This window comes from Ischnura elegans, chromosome 10 (assembly GCF_921293095.1).
Source record: "Ischnura elegans chromosome 10, ioIscEleg1.1, whole genome shotgun sequence".
Taxonomy (NCBI): domain Eukaryota; kingdom Metazoa; phylum Arthropoda; class Insecta; order Odonata; family Coenagrionidae; genus Ischnura; species Ischnura elegans.
The window spans coordinates 46,226,020-46,249,946 of NC_060255.1; the positions used below are offsets into that span (position 1 = coordinate 46,226,020).

At 37.6% G+C, this 23,927-nt stretch overlaps 2 protein-coding genes across 5 annotated transcripts in view; one reads left to right on the forward strand and one right to left on the reverse strand.

Annotated features, from left to right (window-relative positions):
* The first annotated feature begins 5,474 nt into the window (after positions 1-5,474).
* LOC124166869 lies at positions 5,475-9,155 on the forward strand. Its single transcript, XM_046544581.1, has 2 exons — positions 5,475-6,003; positions 7,903-9,155. Exons 1-2 carry the CDS (start codon positions 5,940-5,942, stop codon positions 9,153-9,155), a joined length of 1,317 nt encoding a protein of 438 aa, XP_046400537.1. The 5' UTR covers positions 5,475-5,939.
* A 5,189-nt stretch (positions 9,156-14,344) lies between these two features.
* The window catches only part of LOC124167301 (unconventional myosin-IXa-like), a 73,827-nt gene continuing 64,244 nt past the window's right edge, over positions 14,345-23,927 (reverse strand). For all 4 annotated transcript variants that reach the window (XM_046545249.1, XM_046545252.1, XM_046545253.1 and 1 more), the window contains 3 exons: positions 21,636-21,891; positions 20,548-20,896; positions 14,345-15,599 (listed from right to left, as the gene is read on the reverse strand). In XM_046545249.1, the coding sequence (XP_046401205.1) occupies positions 15,337-15,599; positions 20,548-20,896; positions 21,636-21,891 (868 nt within the window). In that variant the 3' untranslated portion in view covers positions 14,345-15,336. The remainder of the gene's footprint in view (positions 15,600-20,547; positions 20,897-21,635; positions 21,892-23,927) is intronic.

Sequence of the window (23,927 nt, forward strand, 5' to 3'; positions counted from 1 at the left end):
AAATCGAGTTTCGGTATTTTCTATTGTACCAGTGGGAGGGAAATTTGAACAACATTGCCAACTCCCGCAATATTTTTATACCAACATCATTAAAGGGAAATGTATGCGGGATATTTGCAATGTTAAATACCACATAAATAGTGCAGCTCATGCAAGATCTATGTCCAGAACGTCACTTTACTTCCTCTCGTAAGTTGGCCGATCCGTCGAAGTATATTGTCTTACAATTAACGCTGAAGCTTTTAGATCAGCGATAGCGACCATAACATGCATATGAAAAATCCGCCGCAATATCACAAAAAATAATGCCACTGAGTGTGTATTTTGGTAAGAAGTGCACCTAAAAAATATTCGGATTTCACAAGTTTTCCACTTTCATGGTTTTACTGTCCAGAAAGTCATAAGACCATTAGCGGCTAAGCAGGGATCGAGCTTCCTATGAAGAATCTCCTCTTCCACTGGGAGATGGACACTGGCCTGCGGGACAGAAAAATACACTTTAGCCACCAAATTATCCAGCTCCCAAATCAACATTTCCCATAAAAAAGTATCAGCTCCCACAGCACACAACACCTACTTTCAGATCCCGCGATGAATTATTTTTAGCATGAAAGATTAAGCTCCCGGGAAACAGAAACCCTCACTATCTGAACATGAAGAACTTCTGAGTAATAGCAACTCTAATTAACGACTCGTCACCCTTATCAAAAACGAGATACATTTATACCCTTATCATCTTTTCTGCCATTATTCCCCCCTCCCCCTACGGCATTCAGACTCCGATAAGGGCATTTCCTCCAACACTTCTCTCGTACTCGGGATCCTTAATAGAGGCGAACAAATATCTTTCTAACTTGCCGACTATTTATATACTTTTTTTCTCACAGCTCCTAAGGTTTTCCGTAGCAAAGAATGAGCGAAGTCAAGAGGTTATATTATGAAGGTGAGACCATAAGGGGGTATCCATTAATTACTTGAGCCGTTTAGGAGGGAAGGGGGCCAAGTCAATTCTCATCCTATCTCACGTTGGGGGTCCCAGCAAGTATCACGTAATTTTTTCCGCAAGAAACAGAGTAATATTACGTGAGAACTGGGTTGAATTGAGAAAACGATTAAACACACGTTTTTTTTATAATTCCAACACAATGAAGCATATATTAACGTATATATACTGAAAATCCGTATTTTGAACACTCCACATGATATTAGAGGGAGGGGATCGAGGCAAATTTCACGATATCTCACTAAGGAGGAAGGAAGGATCCAAAAATCGCCAAAAACACTTCACATAATTAATGGACCTTAATCCTTTAAAATTGAAAGGAAATAAAATTCAATTTTGAAGAATTTAAGATTTTACTGATTACAATTAAAATTTCTTCCTTCAACATGACATTTTTTCTAACGAGCATTAAAATAAAAATCATACAGATACATGTTAGGGGAGAAATTCAACACCATTATGAATAATACGATGATCCGTCGATACTCTTTCCCCGGGATTAACTTCACATTTGCATTTCCACACGATATTTCAAACAAATGCTGCTAAGTAAGTCTGAAGAACACCCCTGAAGAAGCGATGATAATTTCGAAAATATCGGCAAGAAGAAACTTTTAATACTTAAATACAACCCGTTTCCACTCATTAAATAAACAATTAAAGATAAATAAGGCAATAATAACGCGATTGAAAAAGAACCTAATACGCATAAGGTGTTGAAAAAACGTGTGGCTGTGACTATCTGTCGCTCTACGCAATGGGTACGATTTTATTATTTTAAAGAAATAAAATTTCGAGTAAGAATCAGGCTATTATGCACGGTGCGAAGGATTTCTGTGATTGTAGAACCTTTTTTTTTTAATTTCCGTCGTGACTTTACCCTTAATAACGCCTAAAACTGAACTTTACGAAAGAATGAAACTAGTTAGAACCAGTGACCACTTAGAAAGTTTAAGACTTATTTATTATCTGGTCGACATGAAGAAGGGGGAGGAAGATATTTATAATGCTTTATGATAGGTGATGTGACACTTTCTTAGCTAAAGAATAAAATTTCTTGAGAATGACACGCCTTAGTTAAATATTAGACCAACCACCATATCCTTTATCTGAGTCTACCTTGAACTTAGTATCATTCTTAATCTATAAAAGCATGCACTATAATACCCACTACCGACCACTGACTGACCGATTCATACAAATATTTGGGATGAACGAGACGAAATACGACAAAAACTCATTCAATAGACCCCCTGTAAAATCGTCTGAAACCTTAGGAAATATTGAAGAAATACTTAATTTTCTATCCATTAGAGAGCTGCCCCTATTTCTGAGGGAATTAGGGAATCAAAAATTGATGGCAATGAGGAATTTGAGCATCGCAGAGAAGCTTGTTACTGGCACCAAAACCATTGTAGGAGCCATTCCTGTACACCTTCTGCCAGTCAGAAAGCCTGGAAGCCAATAATTGTTTCGCATTACTAATATTCAATTTAAGTTGATTAAGTATCACCGAAATAAACGACACCTTAGGAAGAAATGGCAGGAAAAAATTGAAAGGACTGGCAGAATGACCAGAAAAGGCCGCAGGCATTTTTAAGAGGGGATCTGGGGGGGGGGGCGGACGTTTGGGGGCCTCAGACCCCCCCATTTGGGGGTCTGAGCCCCCAAAACGAGCGGTAGCGAGTAAAAAAATAAAACTAGCATACTGTGTAATCGAATGTTCGAGAGCCAGTCGTTGCGCAATAGTTGAGATAAGAAAATAATCGTTCCTTAGAAAACTGGGACAAACTGAGTTTGATGAAATAACCGCGGATTAGCCAGCGTAGAGATAAACAGAGTCACCCAAAACTAGACACAGTGCGAGAATCACATCGAGGAAAATTCTTTGTTTTCATCTGGATTCGAACCAGGATTCCCCGAGTGAAAGCCATGCTCTCCAATATAAAAAGCTGTAAAAAAGCTTCTTCTGTCCCTGAGCGTTAGTGGTGGCTTCAGAGGACACAAGACGGTCCATGCAGGACATAAAATGCCCTAACGCAGTATGCTTGGACGAAATTTAGCGACTACAGCCCCTACGCTAAATGCCAACTGCAAAAGAGTACGCTTTTGACGAATTAAAGGAAATAACCAGAGAACTAAGCAGCAGCTGTGGGTAAATGCACCCATGGGCGCGCACGATGCAATTGCAGCTGACGAGGTCACGATTGGAGAACCAACTTCAAAAGTAGTACGAGAAACTTCAAAAGTAGTACGAGAACAATGTAAAAAGTTAGCACATGAAATAATTGCAGATAGATTTGATTAAAATTCTGATACTCATCCCACTTCGCGAGAATTTAAATTAATGGAAATAAAATTTCCAACCGAAAGAAACGCTATCTTCGTGGTCAGCCAATCAGGCCCATACGACCTATCACGTGATATAGGATTTTGTCACTTAAATCTTAGTCTCATAATCAGAAGGCTATATTATCCCTTTACTGTAAGTTTCCTTTGCGCACAGCAGTAAAATAATTAGCGCTAAAATTGTACATTTTGTATAATTTTTCTTCGACTACCGCCAACGGTTGATTTTAAATTGAACATTACCGCACTCTTTTATTGACCATTTAACCTCCTCACAAGGTCCCAGTTTATTACTATTATTTTTTCAATAGTCATGATGAATGCTATTAATACTCCTTCCCTTCTTTATCGATTCTTGCCTCTATGATCCCACTTAATCAAAGGCTGTTTGATCTTGTTTCGACTCAGTAAAAAAATAAAACTACACATCTTGCCTGAGCCACATTTTACGTTGACTACATCAAAATAATTTCATGCGTTGAAAAAACGTGTAGCTATGAATATTTGTCACTATAAACAACACAACTCATCTTGCCTAAGACTCATTCTACGTTGACTGCATTAAAATAATGTCATACGTTGAAAAAACGTGTATCTATGAATATTTGTCACTATAAACAATGATTAAGTTTTAATTATTTTAAAGAAATGAAATGTCAGGCTATTACGCACGGTGACAAGGCATTCTATGATTGTAAAAACATTTTTGTAAATTCCTCGTGACTTTACCCTTGATAACGCTGAAATATATGCTTAAAACTGAAATTTACGAAAGAATGAAACTAGTTACACGTAGTGACCACTTCGAAAGTGCTTGGAAATCTTAGAAAGTGCTTGTGAGGAGGTTAAATGATCAATAAAAGAGTGCGGTAATGTTCAATTTAAAATCAGCCGTTGGCGGTAGTCGAAGAAAAATTATACAAAATGTACAATTTTAGCGCTAATTATTTTACTGCTGCGCGCAAAGGAAACTTACAGTAAAGGGATAATATAGCCTTCTGATTATGAGACTAAGATTTAAGTGACAAAATCCTATATCACGTGATAGGTCGTATGGGTCTGACTTGGTGCTTATTGGGTCAGCAAAGCAGGTAGACGAGGATATGCAAAATAACTTAGCTTTAATACGGTTAGTGAAAATTCGGCCTTCGGTACCTTGCCTAGATGCATTTCTATCCCCATCACCTCTTCAAAGCTCATAGTCATAGCGATAGAGTTTATATTACTATAGAAAAAATAAAATTAATAGAAACGCTTCTTAATTTATTTGCAATTTTTCTATAATTCGAAAATACATGATTTTTATGTAGTACGGATTACATATGAGCATTAAAAAATACGCAGGAGCTAACGTGCCACGTCTTGCGCGCGAAACTTCGCTTCCTGGTAACCGGCACTGGCCCAGCGCGGCCCCGTTTGGCAACATGACATTAATGGAAGTTATTAATATTCACAAATATCAATATTTTTATAGATTATGAATCATAGAAAAATTGCAAACAAACTGAAAATTGTTTCTATCAATTTTATTTTTTCTTTCGGAGTAAACGGTAGGACTAGTTAATGTTTAAACATATTGTTATTTTACAACAAACTATGCGTTCTAAAAATACGCAAAAGCCATTTTATTAATCCACATTAATGTTTGCAACTTGTTGTGGAAGATGAATGTTGTAGACGTAGTAGTTTTTTCCTAGGTTGAGTTACAAAGTTCATGAAGTTAACAAAGCGGCTAATTTTATGGCGCGCGGAGTCCTTTATTACACTCGCGTGTCTACTTTATTGAATTTTTAATAACGCAAAAAATAAATTAGAATCGAAAATAAAATCTTTTTAAAAATGATGTATTATCCATAATTGCAAACTTAAGTCCAGATATAAATTTGCAAAGTACAGCGGCATATCATTTTGACTCCGACGGTAAGGAGTGTGCGCGTTTGTGAGAGAAATATCCGCGGCTTTCCAAAAGCTATGAAAATTCCACCAAAAAAATGCATGACGCAAAATACGCTCGTGGTCCATACGCCAATAAAAAAATATTGACTGGAGCGATGTTTACAGGCCATCGCGAGATAACCAGACGACCTTGAACGGGACAGGTTATCGTCTCTGTCTCTCAATCGTGTGCAGCACCAACGTCGGGAATTGATGATTGAAATCACCGCGATGAACATTATACCGGAAGATGCATGCATAAAGTGATCACGCACTGTAATATATATGCAGAAAATTCACCAAAGACAAGTAATTCCTCTACACTCTCTTCGTCAAGTGTTATCACTGACGGATGCGGAAGTGGGTGGAGCGTAGCCACGCTCAAACGCCGACTCGCCGTCAACGTTCTGCATCAAACGTGACTCAAACAGTCGACAGACACGGGTGAGACAACGAAAGTGCTTGGTGCATCGGACGGCAACTGGTCTACCACCAAATGGGGGTGAAAAGGCATATCCTCCATTGGTGAAAGAAACTTACCCCAGTTTTCTATTGTGTGAACGTGAGTGTAGAAATTCATACAAAAACGGATAAAGTTTCGAAACGGACAATATTTCCGTGAGACATACCGAATACCGCCTTCGCCGATTCAATGGTTCCTTCCAGGAATGAAGGAAGAACGCCCAAGGTTAGAGCGTGGACTAAGGTTATTTCAGGTAATACAATTTTTAATATATTACATCCCATCTTAATCATCCAAACCTGCGATAAATTCTCTAAATCATTCCTTGGAAGCCTGCTTACACGTTGCATTAACACGTACGAGTTAACGTCTGATTGTATGAACGATTTTTGTGGACCGGAAAGAAATACGCACAAAGCATGAATCAAATTAGAACATGTTCTATTTTCTGCTCATGTATTCGCACAAGTTGGGGTGTACTTTGGTTTTCATTCTTGCGTTCACACATTTACACATTAACTCCAACGCGTTAATACATTGTACAAAGAGGCCTTAAGAACCAGCATAATAGGACGCATTACTCGCTCTTGATTGGTACTTTTTCATTAGGAATTGCTCGTTAAAAAACAACACAATTATCTTCAAAGTTTCCGGGTGTACAGCGATGATCCTTGTCAACATTTACTCGAATATTAAATATCAAAATTTTCCTAGAGACAGTAGAGTTTATATTTCAGATTCAGGAAAATGTGAACATGGGTTTAAACTGTACAACCTCAAAATTTCAAGATGTTTTTTTAAACGAGTAATGGGGAACGAATAAAGACAAAAGTACGTCTAGTCCACTTTGATTGATGCATCCTCAACTCCTGAACAATTAAAATAGTTTTTTTATGACCCAGAAAATCTAATTTCCATAGATTAATATAGATAGAAATTATGATTCAACCTGATTTTCTACCTCTACTTCTCTACTTGGTAATATCATCTTCCCACAGAAGTAGCTCCAATCTCAAAGAATACCAAGAATGCTCTTTGTAAGTCTCTCGAGGCTCCCTAAACGCGGGAAATATTCGGAAAAGAAGTGCTTTAGTGGCCATATGAAGGGCTCGGGTTTCAATTGTGTAGGATCGTTAAAATGGTCCATCCCTAAACTGTATATTCCACTCCTTACATTCGTGCCGCACAATCTTGCCTATCTACCAGGATAATAAGCCCCTGAATTGCTTACATTACGTGGTACAAGGATATATGATTTTTATGAATGGAATTACCATATGTATATTGAAAATTGCCCGTATAAAAACTTTTCCCTAAACTAAAAAATCGTTATTTCATTGATTATTTTACTTATGAAGAATGTTAACAAATGTTGACAGCATTTAAAAGTTTGACCCATAATAATTAGTGAAACTTTTTGTGAACATGTGACTATTATTAATGGACATGAAGCAATGCATACACAAATGCCACAGTAATCAGTCATGCAAGTATGTCAAAATATTTAAATACCAAAGATAAAAAATTTCCTATGAAAAGCATTTCGGTGAACATCATTTGAGATGGCCGAGAATTGAACTCGAATCTCCCAATTACCAGTTAGGTACACATCAGTTACCCTGTAAATCCACATTTCCCTGAAGTGAATACACATGGGGGTCTGTAGAACAAACTGTTAGCATTGCCAGAACCTAATAAATGTATGCCTTCCTGAAAAATATATTTTCATGGATGTTTATAGATCTCCTAGGGTATACATATGAAAAGATAAATTGTGGAACATATTTACATATTTAAGGTACTATGAGACAAAAAATTTCCCCTTAAATGGAGTAGTACCACACATGCTTGTGATGATTAATGAGCTGGAGAGATTATTTTGCTAGCAATCAAACTGTTACATCTAATATGAGAGATTTAGTTAGTTGATTAACTAAATCAGATAAGCCATCAGTTAAACGTAAACGCATGTCACTGCCCTAAGTTTTTGTTGTTACAGCAAGACCTAGGAATAAAATATTTATTGAGATGAAGCTGTATTTTTTTAAATAGCTCATGGTGCCAGTCCACTTGATGGGAAATGTTTTTGAATTTGAAATTTGAAAAAATTAGCAATACAATTACCGAACATAATTGATGTTTTTCTTTTCAGATTCAGATGAAATGCGAAAATTTATCACCAAGGTGAAATCCACCTTCCAATCAAAGAGAACAAGAAATTCAAAAAGAGAGAAAAGGGAGGAGGATATCACAGTAGATGCTGCTATCTTACCTACATCCACTGAGCTCAGAAGCCCAGGAAATAGTCCCCAAGATGAAAACAGTCATGTGAATTCACCAACAGCAGGATCACAGGAATCCCAAAAACTCTCAAATTTCAGCCATCATAACTCACCAGCAGAGAGTTTAACCAGTGCCTCTTCAAACCCACTAAAGAATACAACCCAGGAACTCCATCAGCAATGGACCGTTGCTGATGTTGTGAACGAGTGTCCACAATTTGCTGATATACCTGAAGATAAGCAGAGTGAAATAATCACCAGAATAAATAAAACTGTGCAGGAATTACCAGAATATTTTTATGACTTCTGTATGGTGTCCAGTGATAAAGATTATGAGGATGCAAAGATGTTGAAGGATGAATTAAGTGCGAAATTTAATTTGAAAGGTTGTACAATTTACGAGGATGATTTTTTTAGTTTAGGTACAGACAGTTTTGAAGCGTATGAAAGAATGATGGACAGGAGTACAAAAATATTCTTCTATATCAGCTCCAGTCTTAATAAAGATGCATTCTGCAGAAGGTTGCAGAGTGCATCGGTCTTTCAGGGTTTGATGAGTAAAATTAGGAGGGAAAAAGAGAAGTGTGTGCCAGTGTTCCCTAAAGGCATTTGCCGAGTTCCATTACCTTTATCAGGAATAGGCGGACTAGAGATTCCAAATGCCAGTTTGACTGCTCAAAGAATAAGGATTACATATCGGGAGGATGTTCGTAATCAGAGGATATCACTTGAAATAGATAGAAAGAAATCAAACTTTTTGAAAATGGTGAGAGAGGAAGTGCACAAATATTTCCATGAGGATGAAGATATCAAAGTTCACCCTGAACCACTAGATTCTGATGATGATAGTGGTTGCCAAAAGGTCAAAAGTGAAAAGCATACTCCAACCCCACCAAATGAACCTGCCAGCCTTCCCTCAGGATTATTTGAAAGTGTGCAAGGACTACTTCGGAATGCAACATCGTCCCCAGTTGTTGCATCATCAGAAATGACTATAGATTCAACCACTGCTCACATTGGACACAACATAACTATACATGTTAACTATCAACCTGTTCACACAGAGGAAGGTAGCAATAGAGGGTCTAGAAGTTCTTCAAGCGACTCAGAGGCTGAATGCTAATTTAACAATTTCTTTCTTCCAATATTCATGTGCATATTGCAGATAAAACATTGCCTTTGAGTAAAGGCTGATATAAAGACTGACTTTGTGGTATCTCAGGCCATTTTTCTATCTCTAACGCTACAATTCATTTCAATATTTAAAGAACAAACTGTAAATAGTTGTCAATTTATGTATACCCTTACTATGCTTACCTTTTAAAAACATGATTTTCCCATGCCAGAGAAGCAAATAGCTTCTAGAATTTCTCCGCAGATTACCATTAGTCTTTCAATCAAATGGCAACTCAAGTGACCTGGAAATCAAATTTTTTTTTATTTATTACAGTTCCAATTTGAAATTAATAAATGATGCTTCGTTGAAATTGGTTGAAATTTTCATAATTGCAAGGTTTTTGATATGGTGAATAAAATTATTTTTCTATAAATATAAACTCTGGGCATTTGTTTATTTTCTCATTCTACAAGGCTTAAAAATAGCAGAAAAAACATAGCAAATTCCAATAGGGTGGTTTCCTATTATTTTTTTATTGCCTATATCGGAAGATTATTACTCCTGGAGTACGTATTTCACGCTTTTAGATTTTTAAATGACGATATCTATTTTTTGCGATTAAATGAAAAGTGAAAATTTTCAAGTGCGCGAAAACGCGACGGGTAAGGAAATCTCTCCGTGTGAAGTATTTCTGGTTCCCCCTCCCGCCTTGTGAGGTGACCTTGATCGAGGCTCTGAGCGCTGATAGGACGCAGGATGCTAGAGGGTAGCTGAGTACCTTGCTGTCTGGTAGCGCTTGGCTTAAAAAAGGTTTATTAATACCTTATCAAACGAAGAAAACTTTCCGACCTTAGCCAGTTTTAATAGGTGATTATTAAGACATGTTTCCCTGAGCTCTGCGCCTCATGCATGCATTGGTAATCTCAGACGATGTATAACTCATATCTTCTCCTATAGAAACTAGGTCCCTGTGACGTCACGTGGAGAGGCATCGCATGGGCGCCAATCTGGCCCTTTTCAAATGAGGATAAAATTTGACCCTTGACATTCGTCTAAACCGGTATTTCAAAAACCAAATAATTTGTGTATTATGAATACACTAATGGTGGGTAACGAATCGCAATCAATGCCTTTCGTTTTCTTTGATGAAGGAAACTACCCTATTGCAAGGTTTTTGATATGGTGAATAAAATTATTTTTCTATAAATATAAACTCTGGGCATTTGTTTATTTTCTCATTCTACAAGGCTTAAAAATAGCAGAAAAAACTTAGCAAATTCCAATTATAATATTAACCCTTTGATTACCAAGCGATTTTCTAGATACATACTATGCTAAAAGTGCCAAGGCATTTTTGCTGATTTTGCAGTAGGCTAGGGAAAAAAATTAGGTCTCAAAAACAAGTAAAGGTATATGTTCAAAAACTTTAGGAAATCCTTATTATAAATACGTGGTTTCACCTTTTTATTATATTATTTGACGAATTTTTGGCAATATGAGTTAATTTTTATAATTTAAAGAAAATACTTAATGTCAAGATAAAATGAATATTGACAATTGTATGATTAGTTAATTATCAGCATCTAAGAGTGACATTGCATGAGGTGCAGGATAGCGCTGTTTAATACTGCTCGCGAGAAATAGGAGGAGCGCGATAGCACTCCCCGCCACTCTAAGGGTTAAATATATGTATATAAAATTTTAATATTTTATCTATTTTTATATTATTATTTCATTTATTTAATAGAGAAAAATTCTTATTTAAATTATATAGCAAAAGAACAGGTAAGCATTATAAATTTACATACCTTCCCCACTACTACTAGCCTCTGGAAATAGTGTGTTCCTCTAAACACAAAGATAAATGTAAGATGGCTTCTAACTATTCCAAATGAATTACAAAGAGAATAAAAAGGATTACTGAATAAAATAAAGTGGTTTTTGATATGATGAAAAAAATTATCAAGTCAGGCAGTAGACTTCTACAAGAACAGTATTTTGAAAGTAAGAGTGAAATATGATAAATGCCTTAATATTGGAGAAAATTATTTGGAAAAGAAGAATTCAACCTTTCACGTAAAAATGAAGTTTTTTGAGAAAGCATTCCTAAGTTCTTATTTTTTTAAGAATTTTATAAATGCATGAAAAAATGCCTAGTTTCACCATATTTGAGAAGGCTTTCAAATGGGTATTAGCCTATGAGGATGAGAGTAACCAGTCAAGTTTCATGGAAAACAAGGATAATTATTACATTGGCAGTTTGGATTTCTCAGCTTTTCCTATGCATTACTTATGCATGTAAAAAGAAACAAAAAGGCTTCAGAATATGATGAAAGGGGAAAAATTAATATGTTTTGGAACATGGTTTCAACAATGATGATAGATTTTCTTGTAGATATGCCTTCTAATTAGAGTCCAAAATTAGTTAAACTCACTCAGAAGATCTGAGACTGTCACGTATGTGAGAACGAACAGAGTGCAAAAAATAACGATGTCATGGCCGTACCCAGCGAGGGGCCGGATGGGGCAGCTGCCCCCCCTAGAAGCAAAAATCGCACATGTCTTTAAGGGAAATAACATTTTTTCAATCAAATTATTTTAAAAAGTAATAAAGGGCTGTTACAGTTTCCTTAAAATGTTCATTTCATTCATCTTTTCCATGCTTAAATCTTAACTACAACTTGAACAACCATGGCTTGCCCCCCCACCCCAGTTTTGATCCTGGGTATGCCCTTGAATGATGTGGATGTCAGCAAAAAAATCTTTAACATTATTACTAGAGACTTTCAATTCTCAAACATCTTAGGCAGACTAAATTATAGATCTGTCTCGAAATTGTGCAAAATCAAATTTCATGCATAAATGCATCCTCCTGAGGAATGGTTAACAAGCTGCCTTAGCAGAAAGAAAATCATTTTAGATTAAGACCTCAAGTAAAGTTAAGTTAACCCATTGAAAAATAAGAGCTGACAATCATAAAATTAAAAGTGCAGTGTGACAGCTAAAGTAGATGTAGCTACATTATACCTGCACTTTCCCTTGAAATTCAGGTTAAATACAATTAAATAGGACTTCAGGAAATTTTCAGGGGTAAATGTCACCATCTGCACAAATTTCTGCATCGACAAATTTTAGTACACATAAGCAGGATGATTACACAAAAATTTTCATGCAAAACAGCAACATGCAAAAGATACCGCAAGTGACAAACTTGATTTGACTTAGTGGGTAAAAGTTGGTGGGCCAAATATTTGAGCATCATTTGTAATTCTGAATAAATATTCCCTCAAAAAACTTGGATAGTGCTCATGTAATTCGACAGAAAATCACTATGGAGAGTTAGCTATGAGCGAAAAATCCACAGAGAAAAAATCATTCCCCTTGACCAGTATACGAACTTGGATCCTCCGATTTCTGCTCTGACTTTCATTGCTCATCCAAGTGACAGGCAAATGCTACTTTGAATACCATTTCATTGATTGTGGAGTTTGTGAATGATAAATCATAACTGGCTCTGATCTGAAGTCCCCCGAGCCATTATAGCAGCTAGGTGAAAGAATTTTCAAATACCTCGAAACCTGGCCCAGATTTTTCATCCCTGAAAATGAATGAAAGAGATTACATTTTTTCCAAAACAATCTCGTCTCGTCAACATTAAAAACTAGTTGATGGGGAAAGGAGTCACTTTCAATCACAGCTTGGAGTTAATAAGAAAATGTTGCAGCGACTGTGCAATCAGCACTAGCAGATTCACCTGATATCACCGCACTGAAAATACCTGCTTGCCATTTATAATTCTGGAACCTACCGGAGCTTTCACAAAATATTTCAGAGCAATTACAACTCTCGTCTTCTTTTACACATTCTAATGAAGCCTCAGCTTTGCTCAAATAACTGCCTGAAATAAAGGAACATCATTTTACTATTTATTATTAATCCAGGCGATTAGAAGTCTTTCGGTTTTTTTTCCAGTAATGAACTTCAAGCACGTTGACCACTTGGTTGAAGTTGGTGTAACTGATGTCACGGATGTTTTAACTTAGTCTTTATTCAGAATAACACGTCGTGAGTTTAAACTTATGTGCAATATCGCTTTGACCCTCTCTATTTTAAAAACAATTGATCACTTTCATTTTTCTATCTGCATTCCTATTTTTTTTGCCATTTTTCACTTGGTTTTTACTGCGTATGGCTCTATAACAATCACCTTCAACTGCTGCACTGTATTCCTGAGACGCAGAGGGCCTACGAGGGTGGGAGAGAATGAAGCCAATATGTTTTAGACTCTCCAGCAGATCCTTTTACGAGATGATGCTATTCGTATGCAACTCTGCCACCACTTCATTTCTCCCTTACGAATACCGATGTAAAAATAATAACCTATGACAGCAAAAGTTACGTTTCAAACCCTATTGCTTCCGAAAAACTCATTTCCACTCGCTCCAAACTTAACTAATGGTCTAAATTAACTAATGTCATTCTGTTAAGGGTTAAAGATAAATTACTTTGGTAGGTCAGCTATCTGGACTGCATGACGAGTAATGCTTTTGGCCATTGCGAAGCAATGTATTTCTTCATGGTGAAATATTCATGGTGAAATAAAAACACAGTACTATTCCACAACCTTATATATTTTTTTTTTTTAATTTAAGGTTGTGGAATAGTACTGTGTTTTTATTTCACCATGAATATCTCATCGTTCCACCAAGTAACGCCTACATCAGTTGATTTTGTTCGCAATGTATTTCAACAAATTATATGAACGAAATATATAACGAATATGTACAAAGAAGAAGATTTTAGGCAGGCAATACTATTATGCATAAAATGAGAGCAATTTCGTGCGTACTTAGCACAAGTTCACGTTTGTTCACGAGTGTTTTAAGGTTATTTGATAAGGCTATGCGAGGCATGGGTGAACACAGAATAGCAAAATAGGTAGGGCCAGGCATGGTTAAGAGATGACACTTCTAAATGAAATAAGTGGTTTAGATCAGATCCAGAAGAGCAATGGATGCTAAACAAAATTGATTCAATTTTTTTCTTCTACTTCAACGAGTAGATCATTATGTTGAAAAAGTAACTGAAGTGAAGATTAAATAGGTAGCCATTATGCTGCTGCACCTCTCAATAATAAATAATAATACTAACAACGTTAAACAGAATTCTTGTGAAAATTTTTAATAACAAGACAATTTTATCAATATATATGCATGTATTTGTCTGTACATTTTATTACAAATTAATACAAAATTATGTTTCTGAGGTACACTCACACAACAGTTAATATTACAAATTCAACTCTCCAACAAATTCTTGACATTCTTGTATTCAAGAGGTCATTCAAAATTTTCATCACGAAGGCCTAGTACATGGAAGTCATTAGATGAATTTTAATAATGAAAGCACAAAATCACAGTTTGACAACACATACCTTGGCAGTATAAAGTGTGCTTTACTACCTCTCGAGGAGCACAAAAACGTGTTATATTAATAAAGCGACATTTCCGTTGCTGCATTCCTAAGTGCTCAACAGAAATTAAAACAATAAAAAACAACGATTTACAACAAAAGTTCTCTCTCCAACACAATGCAATGGAAACGTTACCTTTAAAAATGAAGAAACTGAACCAAGAGAGCATTATTAGTGACTCATTTACATATTATAACGTCTTTAACAATGCAGAGAGAAATAAAATTCTTCAAACATCCATATGGCTGTGTTAACATTCATTCAAAATATTTCAATAAAATCACTAACATCCCATCAAATCTTTTAAGATCAAAAATCATTAATACTAACATATTTACACATAACACAGCAGAGTCAGATATTAACACTGTAAAGATTAGAAAATAAAATCTTCATTCCTTTATGCAAACAATTAAACTTGACTATTAGTCTACGAAGTTGGGCTATGTTAACTTTTACAGATAGAGAAATATCAAGCTTCAGTATGACAGACAACTTGAGTTTTGGTAAAGCTTTGAAATATCAAACATTGTTTTTAAATAAACTCCCCACAACCTCATTAAACATTCAACACAGATATGTACGTCCATTATCAATTTTCAAATACACAATACATACAGGAAAGACATGAGGCAATGGAAGAGGTAAGATTAATCTCATAACTTGGTGAGGAACCAACAATAGAAGCAAAAATTACAAACCATATAGGTGAATTTACACCATTATGGGGTCCTCTTCACATTCTAACTCATGGGGAAGATACAGTGACACAACACTTGCATCAGATGAGGACTGGCGGTCAACCTTCCTTGGCAAATCCAGGGCTGGCTGGTTCCCTACTGCCTCCTCAGTCTCCTTCACCTCCCAAGATCCACCCGCATGTTGTCGGGGCAAAGGGCCTGATGCCGGCCTCTGAGGCGTTCCTCCCCCTCGCTTCTTGGCACGGTGTCTAGTGGGCAACAGTTGAACACCTGGATCTACATTCAAAAAAGAAAGATTGTTTCACCATCAAAAAACAGGAACAGATAACCATTTGCCATTTCTTCAAAGCTTATTTCAAGAGAAATGGCATTGAAATCAGCATTAAATTACTCAGGACACATAGTACAACATGAAAATTAGTTCCTCACTTTCACCTATATGAATGAATTTTTCACACATTTGCTATGATATGCCCCCATTGGTTGATCACACCCGATCACCCCACACAAAAGCAAATTTAGCATTAGTCTTCATTTTGTGGTTGTAACACTTCAGTGAAATGAGTTTATGTCATGAAAATTTTGAGTCAATTTCATTGATGGTGACCAATGTGACTGATGTTAGGCACCACACACTGGTGAGTCACAATCTAGCCATCCGGATGGTTCCACTCAAGATGGTCAACCATCTGAAAGTAAGCTCCCCACTTATTTTCCTTGCCAACCCATCAACATGGTATTATGTACTATGCTAAAACACAAATTTTTTTTTTAAGTGACTCCCTCCTGTGGATGCAGCTTCAGAATAGTTTGACAACAGAGGTTATAAATAAATTTGCGAATAATAAAATGACTCTGTCTGTCATTGGCCTCAGTCAGAAACCCAAGCAACGAAAATTTTTCAGAAATTCACATGGCCAAGACTCAGAAGTTGACATGTGCACATTCCATGTTCTACATTGGAAGGCCCTTCAGCATACACTCCCTTTCTGCAGAGGGCCTAAATGGTGGCTGCCTCCTATCCCTCAACTTCCCCTCTACCAGCTTCCATTAGCAGGACACCCACCGCATACGTTGCCATCTCTAGCGGTGGTATATAAGATTAACCCAGGAGTGACCCACTGGTGGGTCATACCAAGCTGAATCAAGTACACCAGTGACCCTCTGCAGCCATTAGGCAAGGTGTAGTATGAACTAGGGAAGGGATATCTAGAGCCACACCCAACGTATTAATGCACTTTTCGTTTGGAACACTTTCTAAATAGGAAGATAAAATGATAGCTAAAAAATGACCATCATCAGGGTCAGTGGTAGTGATATGAATCACTATTTATACTTCCACCATATCCTTCTAGTGATTATGAAATGCCATCTGAAATTCAAGAAATCAGGGAAGAACAAATGCCAGTAAAGAAGCTAAGTGAGCCACAACATCAACGTGTATTTCATGAAGTAGTGCAGTAGACTTGAGGAGGCCACTACAGTAAACTCTTGATTTTACGAAGCAGGATTTTACGAAGTTTTCGATTATACGAAGTGATATTGCGGTCCCGGTGAAAAGCCTATGCTAAATACATGGTGCTATTCGATTATACGAAGTTTCGATTATACGAATTTTTTTGAATTTACGAACCTCGGCTCGGTCCCTAGGAGCAAATGGCATTCGTTTATACGAACTACGGCGAAAAATTTGTCAACAAAACTAGTTACGCCGGCGGAAGTAGCTAAAAAATCAGCGCTTCCAACTGTGGTCCATCAAAAGTGCGAAATCGTAAATGATAATGCAACTTTGGAGAGAAATGGGTCGCCAAAAATCTCACTGTGGGAATTAAGGGGGAGTAGGAGTTCAGTTAAAATATCGCGGCTGACATTATGCCCCTATTTACGTGAACATAGCATCGACAATAATTCGTAGTTTAACATGTCAGGAAGGTCGCGCGGAGTATTTCGTACACCCCTAATTAACCCTTTGCACTGCTGTGAACGTACTTCGAAGACTACTTGACTACTTTTCGCCGAAGCACTTCGAAGGGTCCCTAATCCGGGACCCTTTCCTCGACGAGCTCACCCTCGCTGGCCCCTGAAACTGGGCTATTTTTTAATGCATTACCTGACGCAACCCTGGGTTTCAAAGGGCAAAGGTGCCATGGCGGGAAAAAGAGTCAAGTGCGTGTTATTGTGGGGCTGTGCGTCAACCAAACGGGCACGGACAAAATAAGCCCGTTGTCATTGGAAAATTTGAAAGGCCACGGTGCTTAAAACATCTAAAATTGGAAGCCCTCCCCGTTTTTTACCATGCAAATAAAAACAGCTGGATGACCCGAGAAATTTTCCAGCAAACGGTTATACGTCTACAGAGAAAAATTGCTGGAGAGAACAGCAAAATTGTTTTAATAATGGATAATGCCACCGTTCATAAATACGTGGAAGATCTAAAATTGGCTAATGTTCGAGTCCTCTTTTTACCCCCGAACTCGACTAGCAAGTCCCAGCCCTTGGACCAAGGCATTATCCAGGATTTTAAAGTCCTATACCGGAAGAAGCTTGAGCGGTATTACTTGCGATGGATCGGTATGTATACATTCATCTATTTTGCTCATGTGCGTTTGGATATCGATTTAGATATTTTTATTCATGATTATCATTCTTTCAAATCTATTTGCTACTTTTATAAATGGGAACAGAAATTAATAACATCCCGAAATGGACGTTGATACATGCAATCCGCGCCATAATATCTTTTCGTGTATATATTGGCCTTTGTGAATGAACAACTTAAATATCTTAAGTACTGGGCTCTATTTACCGCCAATTTATATTTCAGGCTTCTCGTAATGAAGACGCACTTCCAAGTCTAACCATGAACTTTCTTCTCACGCGCTTCCCCGTTCTCCTATGCTGGGGTTCTGTCTTTCCAAAGCCGTCCCTTCCCTCCTGCCGCCTTTGGCTGATCTTGCTGACACCCACCTTACGCATCCCAAACCCCTCCTTCTCCAGCATTTCCCATTCACTCCCTCCCTAAGGAGACTGAGCTTGTGTGCGTCGCAAAAAAATACGGCCCCCAAAAGTAGACTGAGGCAGAGCTGAAGGCCATTTCCCCACCCTTCTTTGTCCTGCCCCCTTCACCAGTCCTTGTGCTGACCACACTTCTTCCCTCAGGCAATCCCCATCCCACTCTTATTCACCCCACCCACTGGGAACGTTCCCCGATTGTGGAGAAGGGCATGGTTCATCTTTACCTGCAACCGGGGGAAGTTATTAACCGGAGAGAGGCGGAAGAATATCTTCATCGGGAAAATGGTGCCGCTCTTATAATTGTCTCTCTTCTTCTCAGCTGACTTTTCAATTGAAATTAATTTCTTTGCTCTCTCCACACTATATTTATTTACGATTATAGCGCGACTATTTTTTAGTTCTAAAACTAAGAAAATCTTTTCTCTATGTCAATGATCCTTTGCCTAACTTTCAATACGGCGGAGAACACGAAAACTAAATGAGGTGACGGTACAGGTTTTTGCGTGTCATTTTTTGGGAATTCACGCTAGCGAACCAATACTTAACCACGTTGAGAAATGATAAAATGTCTCTTGTAGGAAAACAATCAATGTGGATAATAACGTTTCTATCTATATTTCTCCGATACTGTAAGATGTTTCTCCTGTCGTTTTCCGGTTGGAACCTTGCTCCTGTCGGCATAAAAGGAGAGAAACATACTATATGAACAGGTCACCTCACACCCGGTATGAAGAATATAGTCCTGATGAAGAATTAGTCTTTTACGGCAACGTCTGCGAAGATGATGGAACACAGTAGTCGGACGAAGAACTCAAACAGAATTTACTTCAAATATTCGCCAGAAGATAATCATATCCTACGTTATTTATGATCGTAATTGAATCTCAGTGAAAATATAGCACATTCTGCTGAAAATACGAAGTAACTCGAAATATTAACTTACGAAGGTTATTTTGGAAACGGGCTAAGACCCTTGTTTTTCTTTTTTTCTCGTCACTGAGCGATAGAGGGCGACATAAATGGCGGTTAGGCCGGCTGCCGCTAAAATTCCGTGGGTGTCAGAAACAAATATCTATCTTTTGCATACTTAATAGTAGCTATTGGCTCCTAACCACAAATTTATTACTGTTAATTCTTATAATAAACATTGCAATTCATTATTTGATTACGTTTTCTAAACTGGTCGGGAATTTCTCTAGCGATCGTTGATGCTGAAGTATGAACAAGAAATGGGAATTTTATGGTGGTATAATTATTTAACGATTTTTTACATCATAAATCGATAGCAAAAAGCCTTTTCTATGAATTATACCAAGAATAACCACCGAAAACATTTAAATAAGATCACTAAAGACAAAAAACGGCGGAAGAAACAAAAGCGAACATTTTTTTCGTGACTTATGAAAAAGATTTGAATTTACGAAAATCGATTTTACGAAGTGCCAATTTTCCGGTCCCACTGACTTCGTAAAATCAAGAGTTTACTGTATAGGGGTTATAGGGAGGAGGAAAGATGTTTTTAAAAAAAGCCAGAGATCATGGATGAAGTTCTAGATCTCACTGCAGAACGGAATAAGTAAAATAAAATGAAAACCAAGAAAGGACTGACTTGCTACATAAGAATTATTATTTTTATTGTCAAGGTATTGATTCTACCAATTAAGGTAGGTTTCAATGGAGTACTTGAGAAGAATTCTGGGAGTCTCCACTTCCATCAAGCACTTCCCTCTTCAATTAACAATAAGCCCTCCTCCTTTCATTCTATCTAAAAATCCTATTCTTTTCCTCCCTCTCCCTCATTTACCTACATGAAAATTAGGAACAAGATTTGTCGCAAAGCGAGGAAAGGTAGAGAAGCGTGGATGATGAACCTTAGCGAGGGTGTGCACCCTTTCTTCATTGCTCCTAGTCATTACCTGACCAAGGTGCAGTATTAGACGGATTAAAAACTATGAAATTGCAAACAATATTGATGGAAATGACATAATAAGTGGCATGACCGAGTAATTAGCAAAATAATAGCTAGAGATATCATTTTTGCATTTCCATGGTTATGAGTCTCATAAATCATTAAACATCACATGTACATTCACCACTATAAAAAATCACTACAAAATCATTGGCATTCATTCTTTTTGCAAGAGAAGTATTTCAAAATCAATCAAAAATTTGAGGAACATTGAACAATATGAGGTTGTCTGGTAATTACTTGGGTTGCTGATGGTCCTAGGCGGCTCATCTTCATAAGGGGTGTATGAAGATGTTGATGTGACTGAGGAAGGGGTGTGAACAGTGGCCACATCATCAAGACTTCCATCGGGATCGGTGGACAGGAGGTCATCGTCAGACGTGGCTCGAGTGAGTGAGGGCAGGGCAGAGGTCAACAAGGCTTTCTCTTTCTGGATTTCCTCTATGTGGTGGGCTAATAAGGCCTCCTCCTCGTCCGGCCTCAGGGCCTGTGCCCTGGAGCAGCGGAGTCCAACACCTGAATCCACAGATGTTTCCATAGGAGTGGATGACAGCGAAGCATTTGGAAGTAGCTCATCGGCACTAAAAACCTGTAAAAAAATTAGATCAAATTAGACAATAGTTCACTGACTTCCCTATCCCAAGAGCTTATCACAGTACCTTACTTAATCAATAAAATTACTAAGAGCCATAAAGCTGATGAAAAAAGTTTAGAGTTCTAAATAAAGTTAATTGACGTAAAAACATCATGGAAGGAAATTAAAATAAATCTGTTATACTTGGAGATATGGCCCAAAAGATGATGCTATTGACACAAATAAATGAAGTTTCGCCAGAACGTCTCAAGAAAAGATCAACTATAACGATTTTAATAAGGATGCAAAATAAGCACAAATTAAAAGTTGAATCCATCATGAAGCAAGGGTGTAATGTTTAGGCCTCAATTCTTACTTAGGCAATTTTTCATACCATAAATATGTCATAAGGGCAATATTAAAAAAAAGACATTCAAGACTTTCGTGAAAACTTAACAATACAATTTTAAAACATCTGCAAAAAAGCTAATAATTTACTAAATTATCTTGAAAACCTTACTTTTTCCAGAAATTTATATTCTTGATATTTACCCAATTTTGCTACATCTTCTCATTAGCAAAAAATAAGATGAATGACAATCAAGAGCAGTAAACAAATTCAGGGAAAAATTTTCCAAATTACTTCCTCCATACCTTCTTTCTTAAACGTTTCTATAAGACACCTTAACGTGAATCTCGATTAAAAACCAATAATTTCAAATAAGAGCAAAAAATTGAATGGTAAGCAACAAACCTTTGAACTTCTCAGGGATGACAGGCGATGTGATGCAGTATGGCAAGCTGTGTCAAGCGTATCAATGTCAGCCAGGGTGGAGCGGACCTTCCTCAGCTGTTCTTGTATGATTGTCTCAACACATTGGGTCTGGCGGCCAATATCACTTAAGGAGTCTTGTGCAGGTACTTCTTTATCAGTCCTAAGGATGCATGGAGCAAACACAATGGCCAATGCTCCAGCATTCATACGATTGGCATCCTCATGAAGTGCCACCCTGAAATTAAAAATGATTGGTATCAGAGAAACTAAGTAATTGGGTAATTTTAGGGCCTCATAAAATTCTCCACCAATTAACATTTTCAATCACATGGTCTACATAACAGGTATTCGACAAACCAATTAACACGTCGGAGAAAATAAATACCCCTAAGACAACCATTTTGAATGATTTTGCAAGATTGCTTCTTAACCTACACCTCTCATATTTGGTGTGGCTGAAGTAAGTAGGCGCGTGTGCCTTTTATGAGAGCAAGGGCACTTGTCAGGGGTTCTACAGATGGGGAGGAGGCATACCAAGAAAGAGCTGGAGTCAGCATAATGTTGCCATATACATAAGCAACATAGTCACCCTTGCTAGTCAAAGAAAACCTGAGTACCAAGGGTGGCCACAGGTATGTTAGCCCTGTCCACCCTGCCAATTTTTTTTTTGCTCCTCGAATTTTAAGTTGATGTTTACTTACCAATGTTTACATGATCCTGCTACCATCTGTAGGTCACTGAGCAAAACGAAAAAAGAGAGAAGCGTAGACTGGAACTTGCACAAAACTTGACACGATCATTACAGTCCGGTTTGACGCACAAAAGTTATCTGAATTGACCACGGGAAATTTTTAAACGAACCCGCATGATCGTGTGGGATTGGGTGGAAAGGGTCAGGCCCAGTGCCAAGACAATATACGTGCTAATTTGAAGGGGATTGAAGACAAACCCTACACAGAGGCCCAGTAAAATGGTCAGCTACAATGCTGAATTCAGTACAATTGCCTAGGTCAGGGGTCGGAAACCTGAGGATCGCGAGCCACATGCGGCTCTTTGGATATGAAACTGCGGCTCTTTAGTTCCATACGCAAATATTACTTATTTAAAAAAAAACATTTAAAAACGAATTTGAATCGACTAACTAGGATTGGGCACCATTTCTCTCTCTCAGCCCATTGTACTCGCTTTTCACTCCACCTCTCCCCCGTGACACGTGTCAGTATGGTAGAAGCAAGCTCTCGAATGACGCCGTTGCCGCTGTGCTGTGGATGTGCGAAAGAAGTGGGGGCCAGTCCGGCGTGAACCACGGTTCACGACGTAAGCCAGCAATTGTCGCTCTCATCGTCCGTCACTACTCAAACCAACATTCGCCTTCCTACCGACTTCGCTCCAACTCAGCAACACGGACCCGCGTATCGCCAACCGATCAGACACAAAGATTTGCCACTATCTGCTAAAACAGTCCAAGATAGAATAGCTAAAATGTCTTCAAATGTGACATATTTGCAGGTGGAAGACATTCAACTGGCGTCTGCCTTATCACTTGCTATAGATGAGTCTTGCAACATAAAAGACATGGCACAAGTTGCCCTTTTTGTCAGGTATATGTCTTCCCAAGGACCAAAAGAAGAACTTCTAGGATTGCTACCGCTCTCGGGACAAACTAGAGGGGAAGATATAGCAAATGCCACGCTTTGTGTCCAAACATTTCTGGCTGAAATAGTTGAGGTCATGAATTTGGTAATCAAGATTGTTAACAGCATCTTGTCAAAACCACTCTACCATCGTCAGTTTAAAGAATTCTTAAATGAAATGGAGACTCAGTATTCCGGCCTCCTTCTTCACAATAAGGTGCGATGGCTTTCCAAAGGTGAGGTGTTGAAAATTTTTACTTTGTGCTTAAATGAAATAAATACATTCCTCAATGAAAAAGGCATTAATCACCCTGAAATAGAGAACGGCAAATGGTTGCAAAGATTTTATTTCATGGTAGATTTCACGGCAAAATTAAACGAGCTGAATCTAAAACTGCAAGGAAAGGGAAACCCAGTCTATGTTTTGGTAGAAGAATTGGTTTGTTTCGAAGAAAAATTAACTATTTTTGCAGAAGATATTCAGAGCGGTAAATTGCTTCATTTTCAATTTCTAAAGCAATATCGCGATAAAACCAGTGCAACAGTTGACAGGATTTACTTCAGCACAGTTATAAAAAAAATTAAAGATGAATTTGCTGACAGATTTCAGCTATTTAAAACCAACAAAACTACTCTA